This window comes from Tachysurus fulvidraco, chromosome 5, assembly GCF_022655615.1.
Source record: "Tachysurus fulvidraco isolate hzauxx_2018 chromosome 5, HZAU_PFXX_2.0, whole genome shotgun sequence".
Classification (NCBI taxonomy): domain Eukaryota; kingdom Metazoa; phylum Chordata; class Actinopteri; order Siluriformes; family Bagridae; genus Tachysurus; species Tachysurus fulvidraco.
Window position 1 is genome coordinate 23,567,598 of NC_062522.1, and position 16,642 is coordinate 23,584,239.

At 35.2% G+C, this 16,642-nt stretch overlaps 1 protein-coding gene across 2 annotated transcripts in view; it reads right to left on the reverse strand.

Moving 5' to 3' along the window:
• cntn3b (contactin 3b) overlaps positions 1-16,164 on the reverse strand; it is a 94,119-nt gene extending 77,955 nt beyond the window's left edge. The window contains exons 1-3 of one of the 2 annotated variants that reach the window (XM_027146238.2): positions 15,987-16,164; positions 15,393-15,537; positions 2,407-2,544 (exon numbers count right to left, since the gene is read on the reverse strand). In XM_027146238.2, coding sequence (XP_027002039.1) covers positions 2,407-2,461 — 55 coding nt within the window. In that variant the 5' untranslated portion in view covers positions 2,462-2,544; positions 15,393-15,537; positions 15,987-16,164. Of the gene's footprint in view, positions 1-2,406; positions 2,545-15,392; positions 15,745-15,986 lie in introns of those variants that run through there. The other variant, XM_027146237.2, reaches the window with a different exon arrangement.
• Between the last annotated feature and the right edge of the window lie 478 nt (positions 16,165-16,642).

Sequence of the window (16,642 nt, forward strand, 5' to 3'; positions counted from 1 at the left end):
AACCCGACTTAAAGTACTGTAAACTTAAGATAGCCTTATGAAAATAACAATACTCATGTTCAGAATGACAGACCTGGTTTAAAGATTTAGCCCTTTATAACAGAATATATACCTAGACATAAATGAATGTAGAAATGTAGAATTCTTTAAGATCAGGCAAATGCCAGGCCTATTTTTGTCACTGATGGAAAAATGTGAGACAAACCACTATTGAAAGTAGCCATGCACATTTTTTTTTTCCAATTACTGTGTTTATGGTGCAAATATGCAAATCAAATCATTAACCCAGGGTTTAGGAGTCTACATTATGAAACGCCAGATTATGAATAGCCAGGATAAACTGTTAACAACAGTTAAAGAATGAGCAGTGTGAAACCTAGAATTCTGTTTCCCCAGAGTTTATGACACAGGCTTAACTATTTCAGATGAGAAAAGCGAATGTGACTGTTTCTTGCTTGACACAAACCTGGCATGCAAAAGTAGACTGTAACTAAAACTCGGGATAGAACTGGTGAGACGTGAGGTGTCAAATCCTGCCATTACAGTACCATGTCCCTGAAATTATTGCTGTGAATGAGAAGGAAAAACGGTGACCAATTAGATTTAACCAAGTTTTAGTCAAAAGTAATTCAATTATTTGTTTCTGTATGCTGTAAATCTACTGTAAAGTGTTGCTTGGAACATGTAGTGCTGTGCAGATCATCTTCAGCAGAGTTCGGAGGCATGACATGCACTGCCGGGATTTTGTTTCTGAAATCTCTTCTTTCATCAGAGTTGTCAAGCCTTAGCTGTGAGTCATGTCTGCCTCTGCACTACCTGGCTGAATTGAATAAAAAAAAAAAATTCTACTAAATTGAACATGTATTGTTTGAAGGGTTTTGCACTTGGTTATCATAAAAGCTTAATTCAATTGACATTAACTTGGAGCTTTAAATCTGCAAAAGAAATAAATAAATAAAATAAAATGAATAGAAAATGGAATTCACTGGAAATCCCAGAAGTGCAGAGGGTAGCACAGAGATAGTGTTTTCTGAAGAAGATACGGACACAGTTCCATCCAAAGGTTCCAGATAATCATCTCTGACAAACCCGGAACCAGTGATAGGATTCCAGACCCAGTGAAACCTTGTGAGCCTGATTGTAAAAGGCTGCACAATGATTGTATGAAGGGCAGATCTTAAAATAAATGCTTTGTTATTGAAACATTATAGATATTTTATAAAGCTCCTCATCTTGCCCTAACTTTGGGGAGGAAGCCTGCATGTTTTTTTGTTTTATTTTGTGTAGTATAAGGCTTTGCGGAGGAAAGATTAAAAAAAAAAAAAAAAAAGGAATGGGGTTTAAACTCTGATTACTTAGACAAAACCAGTTTATTCAGCATTATGTCATGATTCTAAAATAAATCATTAAAACTCCATGTACTTTAAAACACAAACTTATTTCTTCTTTCCAGTAATCATGATGACTTTTGGATAATAAACTCAATAGTTATTTTAAATAAACTAAATAGCTATAGACATATTTGCTCACACGGTTAACGCTCTTGGTTGTTGATCAGAATGGTCAGGGATTCTAGCACAGCATTGCCAAGCAGCCACTATTGGGCTCTTAAGCAAGGCTCTAAACCTTCTCTGCTTCGGGTGTGCTGTAACATAGATGACTCTGTGCTCTGGCCCCAACTTCCTCACAAGCTAGGATAGACATAGAAAATGATTTCACTTTGCTGTATTGTATATTTGATGAATAAATAAAGTATTCTCTTTCCAAAGATTATGACCGTTCAGAAATAAAACTTAATATAACACATTGTCTTGGCTTGTCTCGAAGCAAATGTTATCATTGAGTTGACATTATTCACAAATTTTTAGGCTTAAATTTCTAAATTTAACCATCTTGAAATCATGTGTTTATACAGTGTACAAATATGGTGAGTCATAACATTCACAGCATTTGGCAGACTCCGTTATACAGAGTGACTTACATTTATCTTATTTGTACAATTGAGTAGGTTAAGGGCTTTGCTTAAGGGCCCAGCAGTAACAGCTTTGTGGTGTTGGGATTTTAACTCACATCCCTCCAATCAGTAGTTCAACCACCTCACCACTGAGCTAATACTTCTTCATAATAATATTTTGAATATTTTTACAAGCATTATCTGGAAGGTACATATACCTTCAATGGTATATTATACTAAACCTGTAGAGGTAAATCAAGTTATGGCACAGCTACATCTCAGTTCTGTTTAATGCATCTGCAAACACAATCAACTGTAAGTCCATGATTTTCTCCAACAATTACATTAAACAGCATTATATGGCAAGACGTGTAAGACATATCTAAAATGAAAATGGAAAACAAGAGAAGGGAAGGAGGTTTGGAAATAAAATGACGCATGAGACATTTTACCTGCAAGGCAGCCAGTGATTGATAGCAGCACTAGCCATTTCCATAGTAACGTCATCTTCAGTTGCCAAGGGCAAATACGACTCTCATCCAATTGCTTGTGAATGGAATAGTTTTTCCTCTTAAATCAAGACGTATAATCTGTGGGAAAAGTAATTACAGAAATAATGAAAAAGAGACATTTCAGGCCAAATGTGACAGCTTTTTTTTTTTTAAAGACACATTAATGATTACACTTTTGTTGAAGTGATCACCTTCAATTCAAACTATAGATAAATGTGCTTAGAAGTGATTTAAGCCAAAAAAAAAAAAAATGCTTAGATATCAACAAGCCTCTCTTTTCCCTGAGTGTTACATTTTTCAAAAAGGTTTTAAAAAGCATGTAAGTAGATGTAATCCAGAAAGTGATAAGTGTAATTATGCTATTTTTTTTATTCTGAAGCACTGATAAGTGCACCAGGGGTAGCATTTAACCTTTGGTTCCTGAAAAACATATTCTGTATAGTTTACCACAATTATAAAACTAAGTGCGGTGTGTTAAGCAAAAAAAAATAAAATAAATTAAAATAAAATAAAATAAAACATAAGTTTGCCTTATTATTATAACATCACATTGACCCATCATGTTTTCCCTCACCTATATATATATACACACACACACATAAATATGCTAATTATAGTACTCTCTTCACTCTTTTTATTTTTTTTACTCTGAGAGCTTCCCGGAAGCCTGGTGAAGGACGTGGGCATTTTGAAAGACTGGAAGCATGCAAAACTTGCAAATCCTGCCTTATGGAAGACAGCTGCTAAAGATATTTAAAAAAAAAAAAAAGCTCTTGATACGAAACATGTTATTATGGCCACCGTGCCCTAGATTGCCAAATGCTGTTTGACAGCGTGATGTTGAAAGCAGAACTGGGTAAAAAAAAAAAAAGACCGCATTCAACACCTTCTGTCACAAATATAAGATACCATTCGATTATCTGCGAGGTGTTTTAAGTTTCAATTCAGCCAAAGAAAGTTTATAATGAAAACTTAAATTTGATAATATAGTTTCAGTTGAATCCTAATTACAGCGTTCCTTTAGAACAGGAACATCTTCCTTGAGGCCTCTTTCTGCTGATCATCAACCTCCTTTCCAGCTGTTCGAATTTAAAATTGTAATTTTGTTTTGTTGTTCTTTTAACAGTATATTTTTATACTGGAGCAACGTTTGTATTGGGATTGCAGAAGCACAAAAGCCCCGGAAGTGTTCACACGTCAACAAACCGAAAAACACATCCAATATTAACTATATAACTATATTAACTATATACAGTATACACCAGTACTAGCCAATATTAACAATAATTGTAATGGTCTACAGTGACAGTCTAAGCTCTGAAAGTAAAAAGAAATAAGAGCCTTAAAGTATTTACTGATGAATATATCTGTGCACATGTTCAAGGGCATTTATATGGAATAATATTAGAGATGCTGTCAACATTGTACTTAATTAATATGAACCTCAGTCTCTTAGAGGGAAAAAAAAAAAACGTCATACAACTTCTACTGCAGCTTCTATGGATTAGTTGCATAGCAACATATCAAACTTTCACTGAAATACATTTTATAAGATACATGAAAATTCAAAGATAAACTCTACGACTGAGCTATATTTAAAAGAAGGATGTGTTCCATACATGGATGCAGTTCATAATTCTCTCATTGTCCATTTCATATGTATAATTTGTGCTTTCATAGGATTACATATGATCAGACCTTCTAAGCTAATGAAACTTCTTCTCTTCTCAAAACCAGTCAAATGGGCTCGCAATTCACATGGTCAGAATTTACTGTGGAAAAACTAGGCACATTCTGAACATACCTGTATTACCTAACTGTATAACATACGTATGTTACCATGCCACATTACCACATGACATGTAAGTCTGTGTTTACAGAAAAGAGGAGAAGCTTCATAGTTAGCTTAATTGAAATAAGCTGGCACGTAAGAATACAATGCAATGTCAACATTTGATACATTTACTACTATTTAAAGTACTGTAATATTGTGCCAGAATGCTGTTATTTAAAGATGCTCCAAATAAGTTGCATGCATTGTTTTTTTTTGTTTTTTTTTTGTGAGACAGGCATGTTAATAAAACACTAAGTAAACACTATGAAAACCTAAATCGGGACAGCCGGGATATTTATCCGACAACTAACTCTTGTCACAAAATGGGAGGCGGATGCAAGTGCAAACAATTGATTGTATAAAGTGCAACGCAAACACAAACAGCCAAAACTGTGAAAAACAAAAACCATAAACTGTGAATAAAAGGCAAAAAACAAAGACTATGGGCGAGGCTGTGACACACACACAACAAATATGACATGACAACAACAACAGCAACAAAAGCTTGACAACCAGACAATGAAACATTTTAAACAGGGGTCATGATTAGGGGTAACATACAATATGGTGTGTTCAAGTCACATCATAAAAATTGTATTTACGAGTTCAATGCACATGAACACCATTAAAATATTGTAATTATGAGTCAGAATTTTCTTTTTAAACCCTGAGTTTCTAAGTTGGGAGTATGTCAGTAAAATAATTTGACGTAATGTCTGTAGTTGATAGTAAATTCGTCTGAAATTGCACGCTCAGTCATCAGAAGCTGATTACACTTATTATGTATTTAAAATATGTAGCACGTTACTGAAATACAAGCAGATTTTTCTAACATTTATGGACCTATATGAGAGAAATGGTTTAATTAAGATGTATAAAGAATATGATAGCTTTATAAACTGATTTAAATAAATAAATAAAATAAATAAAATAATAATAATAATAATAATAATAATAATAATAATAATAATAATAATAATAATAATAATAATATTATAAACTTATTTACATATCGCTGTATGTATTACTATATGTATGTTGTAGTTAATTAACAGAAGGTCCACCACCATTTAGCCAAAATACCCCAAATAGTCTACTGTAGATACTGACCACTATATACTAATACATAGAATTATATGTATTGTTTCTAAACATACTTCACCGAAAGCCCATCAGACTTCAAATTACACCGGATGGCATTCCTGACTTTCCTGACAGAACTATTTTATCTGGTATTATTACTATTGGTTCCCTGCCTGGGAATCAAACAGAGGCTGCAAAGTATTTCAGTACAGTACACTATTTCAAAAAATATATATTTGTTTGTGTGTGACCCTAGTAAACATGAAATTTATCCAAGACATACTACCAAAGTTAAAGATATGTTTATTATTTTATTTCTAAAAAATTACAGTAGCACTGCAAATATAAAGCTCTATTTACCATGAACAGACAGCTTAATCATTTTGTAGTTTTATAAACACTTATTCAACACTTCGCAAACCAATGAAACACTTCTCACATGTTGTTCACTTGAACCCTAGCAAAAATAAATAAACTAATAAATAAACAAATAAATAAACAACAATAAGAGCATTATGCACTTTTGAGTTTTTTGAAGTTTGGAATAGGAATAACACCTTTTCAATTTACTGACAGTACAAAAATAGATGTAGTTTAAAAAGAACTGCAATTTGCATTAATATCCTTCATTTTTTCTATATCTAAACATCCACTGAATTTAGTTCTTCACTTTATTTTTTACGAAAACTGCGCACCGATTGGTGCTGCACTGTCCGTTGTGAATTATTATACTGTGCTGTCTTGTGTGTTTGCACACATGCACTTTTACAGTACTGTGTAGAGGGCTCTTTTCTTTGTTTTGTGTAGCACTATGGTCCTACAGGAACATTGTTTCATTATACTATGCACTGCACCATCTGTGTATGACTGAAATAACAGTAAGTACTTCTTGACTTGACTCATTATCCCTCTCTCGGCCACATTTTTTTTCCCTACCATCCTGTCTTCTCGGAACCGTGCTTCCAAATAAAATCATTCCAAAATTGTCTTCTTTTACCAAAAAACAGCAACAAAACTAAATTCAGGACACCTGAGTAGACTTTTAGCTGAAAATGCAATAGTTGGGAATGATTATTATTGAATTCATTATTGTAAATATTCTCCTAAGATTTTCTAAATAGTTCAGAATGCTGAACAGCCTGAAATTTGCCATTGTTCTGTCTTGTCCTTGTGCTGCAAATGTTTTGCAGTTCATGGATTTTGGAAGATGAACTGGTCATTGAATGAATTTTGCATGAAAGCAGTGATAAATGATCCAGAGGTCTACATAGAATTCTGTTTTGCTAAATGGGTGAAACAATTTTACAATGTGGTGTCAATTTTAACCCTTTTTACCAGTACACTTGCGTTCTGTTCTTACAGCGGGATGGGAATCAAGCTATTAGACATGGTCAATCAGTATAAACAAGTGAAATATTTTATCACTGCAAGTCTGTTATTAAATTATTCCAGACACTGTTGGCTTTTAGTTTTGCCTGTAGTAGGCCTGGTAAAAACTAAAATACATATGAAAGACAAAGAATTAAAGTTGAGATCAGTGTCTGCTTTCATATTTTTAACGCTTTGGAGTGTTCATAATTCAATTCTGAACTTGAGTACAATTAGGTAGAAATGACATTTTTTCTGCCTTTGGTAAAAAGAGCTACTGTAACTAATGCATTATGCATGTTAACAATTGAAAAGAAAAGGTAATAATAATTTTAAGTAAAAATATTTTTTCCTTGGTGCATTTTAGGGTTGGAAGTGTTAATATGTTTTGCCACTGTATTTTCTTCTCTAGGCTCACTAAAGAGATTATGAAATGCATCGCTTGATTTTGGATGAGGAGTGATAACGACACCAGCAACTGATATAATAAAGACATTATACAACCTCCGGGAATGCATCACAAGAGAGTGCAGATATTTTTTCTTACAGCATAAAGAGAAGTAGCAAGGATGCCCAATGTCATTTCAAGACTAAAATGTTCTTCTTCAGAGTCGAAAACATTGTCATTGCTTGCCAATAATGACCACCTTTCTGGTGTTACAATGTGGAGAAAACATTAAAACCTTTTCATTCCATTCAGGCTTTCAGACAGGTGCGCCTTGCCTTGACATGAGCTGAATAGTTCTGTCGTGTTTAAAAAAAATGTCACCTCCTAGGTTCATAACTACATGTGCATACAGTCTGTTCTTTGGCTCTGATTCAAACAAAAGCCTCTCTTGTCTTCAAGTAGCTGTGCCTCCTAACCTCATGAATAAAGATGTAGAGCAGGTATGATCTGCTGTCAGTGGATAGGTTGGCGTACACTTTGCAGACCTTCTGAGCCTCTGATGTAATTGTCTCTGGAAGTATTTGGTTAGTGTCTTAAGGGTTTGAGACATATTTTATTAATTTGTTAATTTATTTATTTACTTATTTACATTGGATGTACCCTTATACTTGAATACTTTCAACAAACAGTGTGGGCAAGACAATTACCAGAAGCTTTCAATTTGTTGCAGGCTACATTTATATTCAGAGTAAAAATCCAGCAAAAATCCAACTGATAGATTGTTTCGATTTTTTTTTTAAGTATGCAACTCAGTTGGAGCACAAAAAAAAAAAAGACCCTAACGGTGTTAATCAGTTTAAGAATTTCTTAAATAGAGGAATAATAAAAGAGTGCATGTTTGAGTCTGATTCCTTTTATTTAAAATCTGCTTGTGCTTTTTTTTTGCCCGTGCGTTGGGATCAGTATGAGCGCCTGGTGCAATAAAACGATCCTGTTTTAAGAAAATCTTAATTCGTGTTGCAGTTTGGAATATATTTACTCCAAAAAGCGTTGGTACATTGGATGTGCCTGGAGGTATTTGTGAGCTTCACAGGAGTATCAGAGGGCTGTCTGTGGTCTGGGGGAGCATTAGCCTAATATTCTGAGGCAGATGCAGGATGCAAACTGACCTCATTAAAGCTGGCTGAGTGTTTAATATTTGCCAGACATTCAGTGATGATGTAGAACTTGCACGCAGTTTTTTTTTTAAAAAAAAGAAGCTTTAATATAATCTATTCTTGTACAGGCTTTCCCAAGAAATGGCTTTTAATGTTAGGATAATGTTTACATTTTTATATTCTTTTTTTTTTTTTTAAAACAAGAGCATCTTTTTCTGGAATGTTGGACAAATATGAAATGTATTTTTTTTTCTTTCAAATGTGAACTTTACTGTGGTCACAAACATATTCTCCTGGTCTGTGTAATAATCGGACTTAGATAGTGTTTTGCTCTAAAGCAAATAATTTAAAACTCATTACAAAACACAAGCGGAGTGATTAAAAAGCATAAGGAGATACAGTAACTGGATTCTTCTTGTTTGTTCCGGACAATTTCTGTTGTTATTGAGACTTTTGTGCTAAACCACATGCCGAGTGTGTAACTTTGGATTGGATTACATGTAGCATGCATAGTGTATAGAATGAAAAACTAGTCAGTGTTCAATGTAGGATACATTTTGTAACTGTTGTAGCCAAAAGTATTAGATTTTTCTGTAGCTTTTATCAAAATAGATACAGTAGATAGATAGATAGATAGATAGATAGATAGATAGATAGATAGATAGATAGATAGATAGATAGATAGATAGATAGATAGATAGATAGATAGATAGATAGATGTAATTAGATGTAATTACTTTCTTTGATAGCTCCACTCATAAATGGAAGATGGCTTTAGCTTAAAGTGTGTTGTAATAACATCCCACAACACATCCTGTGCAATTTTTTTCATCTGTAATCATTTTTACAAGCTACAAATATCGCATAAATTATGATTACATCATTTTGCTTCATTTTTATGATCACAAAATCCTGGAGAATCTGACACAAACAATTAATTCAGAAACTTCAATCTGAAAGAATTCATCCAGATTGGAGACAAGCTTTGTGTATATGTTGAGATACACTCGGTCAGTGGATATCTGTATGACCTTTACAGAGTAGTAATTTTTAAAGACTGTGCTGAGTCTCTTTGACTTGAACTTTTTGAATCTTTTTATAGCTCATCCTGACCGCTTTAGACACTTTATCAGGAGGACAGGTATACCCATGGCATTTTTTTCTGCCATCTTCTTTCTGTCTATTATTGTCAGGATCCTACTGCAGTAATGTAAGCCGAAGAGTTAAGTAATTAATCCGCAAAAGTGTCAAAAGTAAAATGTCCAAGAAAATTTCAAGAATAGCAATATTTCTTCACCTAGATGACCTTGTTTTAGCCTTACTTCTAAACAAAGATAGTGTGGATAATGACTTGTCAGGCAGGCTTGTAAAGAGCGAGGGAGAGTGAGAGAGTGAATGTTTATGAGTAAAAAAGTGAGAAACTTTGCACTGTCATGCACTGTAATTAAAACCAATATTTCCTATGTCTTCATATGAGCAGTAGGCTATTATTGGGTTGTGAGAAACAGAATGATCGGCTAGAATGATATTATTTGGAACATTGCACTTCCAAATAATAATGAGGCATGTCTGGCTTCACCTATGTAATAGTGCTATGTAATGAACCCTGTCAGGGTAAAACAGGTGACTTGTGACACATACTTGCCCAACAGCGACTTTAAAAAAAAAAATTTATAAAAAAGAAACAATGATCTGCCAATGCAGGAAATGCAACTGATGTGGTGTAAATTGGCTGCATCATCTCCTTTTTAAAATGCACTGAAGCATATATGTGCTGCATTATTTCAAAGCGTACGAAAAATGAGTTCAAGCTCATTTACCATGCGTAATTTATATGCTTGTCTTTTGATTTTTGCAGTTAATGGAGCAGATGCTTTTGGATGAGTGTTACTGGCCCGAAACATACAAAGCCTATCTACAACCCTCACTCAAACCTACAAGCCTTAGGCAAAGATGAATGATACAAGAAGATAATCCATATTGTGCAGTTGTGCTACAAGTTCAATTTAATTCTATATGCTGAAACATATGACTTGACACATTGCTTTGTGTAAATGCTTTCATACGACACATGCACTCATTTGAAGAAAAAAAAAAAAGAAAACAAAATTGGTGCACATAAATTGCTTGGTATTTAATGGTTAGAAGTATACAAGAAAAGCCCATTAAACAGAGTGTAGTGGAATTAATGTGCTCTGAATGGATTTTTGTGTTCTTGTCAGCCATGTTGTTTTGTGATGCAGTAAAGGCGGCACTAAAATCGTTGAAGTAATTGCTCGTCTGTCATTCAGTACGATGACCATGACATCTCCAGACCGGAGGGTGCATGAAGCGAAAATAAGAAAACATAATCATAACTAATATGTAGCACATTTATCACAGGGGAAAAATAGATAGCAAAAGTGCCCTATAATATTGTCAATTCCTAGCTATCAGTCAAAGTCTGCGGAGAACAAAAAAGATAGCATAGGGTCCTATAATTTCAGTGTAGTTTTTCAAGCACTGAAATGAGAATGTGAACATTTCTAATTTTTAAGCAAAACGTTGTTAATGAAAGTTCAGAAGTTCATCTTTAGTAAGTGCTTACTTCTTGGTATTTGATATGATTGATTAGAAGCCTATCCTATACTGAGCATGAGGCAGCAATACTCTAAATATACTTTAAAATTTTCTTGAAATTTTTGGGGGATTTTTTTCTAATGTTTTAATCTTAACTCCATATGACTAAAGACAATTTCGCTGCAATTCCATTTTTCTTAGGGCTATAAAGAAAAAAAATATATAGTCTATAGAACCCTTTTCCAAAACAAAGAACCTTAGGCAATGGAAATGTTCCATGCCTGTTTATGGTTCTTTATAGAACTACAGATCCTGACAATCCTTATTTTTAGAGTGAAGAATATTTTTTACTATGGAAGTAGCATATTCATCATTCTCCCTGATTAAGCTATACAACTCTGAAGCAGAGGTATACATGCATTTTTTCTGATTTCTATAACTAGCACGCTTACTAGGGACAAAAAAAAACCCACTTTTCATTCATTTCTGCAATTGATACAGTATACCTTAATGAAAGTATGAATCATGTAACCTTAATCAAATCTCAGTTCAGATGTACAGTCCAAGCACAGAAAACATACAGCATTATCTAACAATATGGCTGTGTTACCAAAAGGAAACCTGAGAACCCCTGCCATTCGTTTAATGGAGTTTCTTTCTCAATACTGCATTAGGTATAGCTGCACCCTCCGGTAATGGGCGTGTCATGAGAATAACTGTGTCGGGAAGCAGTGGGGAAAAATGTATTACTTAATCGTCTCATGTGTTGTAATGGCCGTGTAATTTGAAATTCTTTTTTTTTTTCAATTGTTTAAAGGAGGGCAAAAGAATCATTTTGGTCCTTTGACAGGTTAATGCGCTGGGCACACTGACCCATAAATATTAGTAGCCCTAAATAAGGCACATGGAGTAAAAATGAAACCATTTTGCAAATGATGATGTAAATAAGCAGTAATGCTGTAATGAAAATATGAAACATATTTTCTTAGAATCTCAGCCATGATACAGACTCAGAGGGTGTGACCGACTTCAACTTTCAGATGGTCAGTTGGGTGACGAAATTATAAATGACTATTTATTTACACCTTTAACTGAGATAAAAGCAGATTGCGGCAGCTTTGCCAAGAGCCTCGGATAAAATGGACAATCAATACGCACTCCGTTGTCGATCTGTTCACAGTGCACCAAAAAAAGCTTGGAAAATGTGACAAGTGATTTATATAAAAGGATATATGTAATCATAGCTTTCTTCGTGTAATACAAACCCCTTATCAGATTATGTTTTTTTTTGTCTTTCTATATAGCACCTAACAAAAGCTCAGGGAAAGAACAGCAAGTGGAAAGTGATTGAAATTCCAGGGGGCCCTTATTAGTGCAGATAAAATGTGAGGGTGAATCCTGAGGATAAGTGGCAGGGCCGGGGGAGTAAGTGCACTTAACGGAGAGGGGAGGCAGCGGCCAGTGAGCCGTTCCACAAGCCCATCATCACTCTGCCCTATTTCCCCCAGTCCATCAAACAGGCCTTGTCCCTTAAGCTCCAACTATCACCAAGGGAATTACACACACAGAGAGAGAGAACAAGAGAGAGAGAGAGAGAGAGAGAGAGAGAGAGAGAGAGAGAGAGAGAGAGAGAGAGAGAGATTTTCAAAAAGCTGTAACTTGATCTTTCATTTACAAATGAATTGTACATATTAAAGTTATACAATTTGGCTTTCGCTGTTATTGCCTTGAATTCTCAGTTGCTTTTAATAGTGGTTCGAGATTTAGTGCAGAATATTGAGTATGCTAATCATTTTGTAAAAGCAAAATTTAAGATATTGATTATTTACTTTAATTGATTTAAAATTACCTTTTGTACACACACACACACACACACACACACACACACACACACACACACACACACACACACACACACACACACACACACACATCATATACTGTACCTCAGAGCCAAGATGCTGGGCTCTATACCACCCCATACACCCCATCCCCGATCCTTAAGTGTCTCAAGTGCTATATTTTAAATGAATACGTATTTGATGAGATATACAAGACTGTTGTATATTCACTGTGATTCACAACTTTTTCTATTGTTTTTAAGAGGATTAAAAAAAATACTGACATAGCAACATTTTAACATCAAATTAACATAATAGACCAGACTGGATTAAACTGGAACAATTCAAAAAGAACCTAGACTGTTAAAATGTGTCTGCCCTCCTGCAGCTTTCTTTCTCTCGCTCTCCACCTTCCTTTTTTGATAACCCGGTTTATGGTTCATGTTTTGTAGTCTGCAACTTCTTTCCACACCACAAGCTGAATTTGACCCGCAGTGCTGGACTACAAGATGAAACCACTTTCCTTTTGCTTTTGAGGGCACAGCTGCCAAGCAAGTAAAGAACATTTCTCATGTTTACAGATGAAAAATTGAGTCTTGGGAAATTGTATTCCTACCGATAACGGGTTATTAGAATATCATATTTAATGTCATGATAATATATATTACCAATATATCTTTTTGGTCCCCCTTCTATTAGGGCCCCTATTTCTTGAGAGATTGTTAAAAAAGGTTTAAAAAAGAGAGAACCAGAGTAAAATGAGTGCTTGAGTAAAATGTGTAAAATGAAATCGACTTGCAGTTTAACAATCATAAAAACACATAATTTCAAACATTTTATTAAAAGCCTAAATATAGCTCTCATGTTCGTTCTCATATAGCAGCAGAGATGAAATACGGAGGCTTTAAACGTCTCAGTAGATGAGAGTTCAGCACAGTTCTGGCATGTTTAAACAGAATTCTGCATTCTGCTCTTCCCCAATGTTCTCACCTCTAATTTGGCTGTGCTTGTTAGCTACAAAATGGGATAAGCCAAGCATTCCAGATGCACCTATAAATAAACATGACTATGAGGAAAACGGTCCCCTTCTGAAAATTGCATGATGGGAGATGAGTGTAGAACTCAACATTTCAAGACCATCTAACCCTGCTGTTTATCTCTAGGTGTCTTTATCTCTTGGTTGCTTTTTACATCTCTTTTTCAGTCGTTTTCTCAGAGTTTCCACATGATTTTTCGATCCGCTCTCTCCCTCTTTGTCCTGTTTCAATTTCTATATCTCCATCTAACTCTCCTTGTTGCTTCTTTCTTCTATGAGAACCTCACTTTCAATATTTCAATCACTTTCTTGGTTGCTTTTTTCTGTATATCTCTGTCAGGTTGATTCACACACATTGAGAGAGTGATGGCAATATTGATTTCTCTACATGAAGATTTAAAGCAGATCAAACAAACCAAGGGTCAGGGCCACCTTCCTAAAGGGTCACAAACCACACAAGTCAGCAGTAGTAACTCACCCAAAGGTGATGTGTTGTATTTAAAATGATTGATTTCACACAGAAGTGGACAATATGGAATTTTCACAATAAACTACCACCATTTTGAAGCAAATTGACTTTTGCTTTTTTAGTGAGACCACTATTTAATGTCTAAAAATGGAAAAATGGCATATATATAGAAAAAAATGGAATTTTAATGTCACATCAACTTGTCATTACTGAATGAAACAGATGAAATATCTTAAATCAAATCAGAAAATTTCTACTCTAATATCAGTTATTCCAAATTTTACCAATTTTATGCCTACATTTTAATCTTAGTTGCATGAAGTTTTTTGTAAAGAAACCCTCCTTTCTTTATTCCTTCCTTCATTCCTTCCTAGCTTCCATGCTTTCCGCTTAACCTTGTCTGTCTCTCTCTATATGTCCTGTCTTCACTTCTACTGATCCTCAACGTGCTGCTAGTGATCATTAGACCCTATATGATAGTACGACCAATCAATCAGATCCGCGGATGATCCAAACGCCGCTAATCTGTCTTACATAGTCATATTTAATTGGTTTGCATGTATCTGAGTGACCTAACTCAAAGTGCTCAACACCCAGATGACCACACTGAACCCACATGCAGTACCATCATCTTACCCCAAAACCTAGTTTAATTTACTCTCATGCATTCTTTACATTAATAATGGTGATCCCATTTGTATACGTAAAAGAACATGTGAGTCTGGACGTGTAAGTGTTCAATAAACATCTCAAAACTGAATGCACTGGATTGTTCGAGGTGGAAAATTAAAATCTACCGTGTTGAATGAAGGAACGCTGTTAGTGTCCATGTGTCCAGCAATGAAGCCATACCTTCAGCTCTGATCATTATGTTGTGTGAATAAGAAATGCAGGACCTCATACCTTTCCAAAAGATGCTCTGGAAAGCACTAATCAGAGCTAACGGTGGACATTGGAACTTTAAAAGGGAACAATGCTTCTAATACCAAGTGATTCAGCACTTGGTGAAGTCAGTGTGGATTGTGAGGATTATAAATCCTGATTAGTGATGAACCCCTGGAATTAAGGATGACTGTTAAAAACAGCCTACATACAGTATGCAGTGCAGGACTGACCAGAAGGTGCTCATGCATGAAGCAATATCGATATTAAAGAATAAATAGGATGAGACAAATCAAGTTTAATACGTACCAGCTAAACGTGTGTGTTGGGTTTTTTCTTTTCTTCTTCATCAATGTCACAGAATGCGTTATTGCTCGGTATTCCTCTGCACAAACGGGACGCTTGGAGAGCGCTTTTTACCATCATTTCCTCACAGCTCCTCACGTGCATTCATCTGGAGCACAAACATTAGGCTTTGTGTACAAAAAGAAACTCCGATTTCCAAAAAAAAAAAAAAAAACCCCACACACACATCCACACTCACACACACACGCACGCGCGCATTCGTAGGGCTAGAAAACGCTGTTAATTCCGTGTCACGGAGAAGATGCTCTCTCGTGCTCTGTCCACCGCAATGAGTCCACCAACTGCGTGCTGCTCTCTCTCTCTCTCTCTCTCTCTCTCTCTCTCTCTCTCTCTCTCTCTCTCTCTCTCTCTCTCTCTCTCTCTCTGCGCGCGCGCGTGTGTGTGCGTGTGTGTGTTAAAGGGAAAAAAGTGTTCAAGATGAGGAGAAGCATGGAGATGACGAATAAATAACGAATAATAACAATAGAGGGGAAAAAAAAGAGTGTTATTATCACTGCTCTGCATTTTAGTCACCAAATAAGGAAGTAAATAACCTACCTAATGGCTGCTGGAGGGTATAAAAAAAGATGCCAAAAAAAAAATATTCTTATCCGCGCAAAGAAAAACAGTGTATTATTTCTACGACTGCCCAAAGGTGTATAATAACAGAAGACAAAACATGAAGTCAGAATACGACATTATAATCGAACTGAAAGTGTGCGAATGAGCTACTGGGTACCACTGGCTTTCTTTTATAGCTAAGTGAGTTTGTTTGTCAGTGCTGCATTAGGTACAGCTGCACCTCCGGTAATGGGCGTGTCATGAGAATAACCGTGTCGGGAAAACTATATTGGTTCATATCGTCTTGTCGTGTTGTAATCGGTGTTGACAGGTTAATGTTCCATTCAGTGTTTCTTTCTCTTGGGTTATTTTTGTTCTCTACAGTCACCCAATTGATCTCACGGGTCATAGCATCATTCTTAACCAATAAACTAATCCCCTGACCAAATAATTACTAAAGATCAATGACATATAAGCTTATAATCTTTGTCAAAGAAAAAAAAAATGCTAAAGGATTCCAATAAGGAGTTTGCATAGGATAATGATTTCACATCCTATATTGAAAGCACATCTGTGATTTAAAAACAAACAAACAAACAAACAAACAAATAAATAAATAAATAAATAAGGAATCCATTTGGGTTGTCAACATT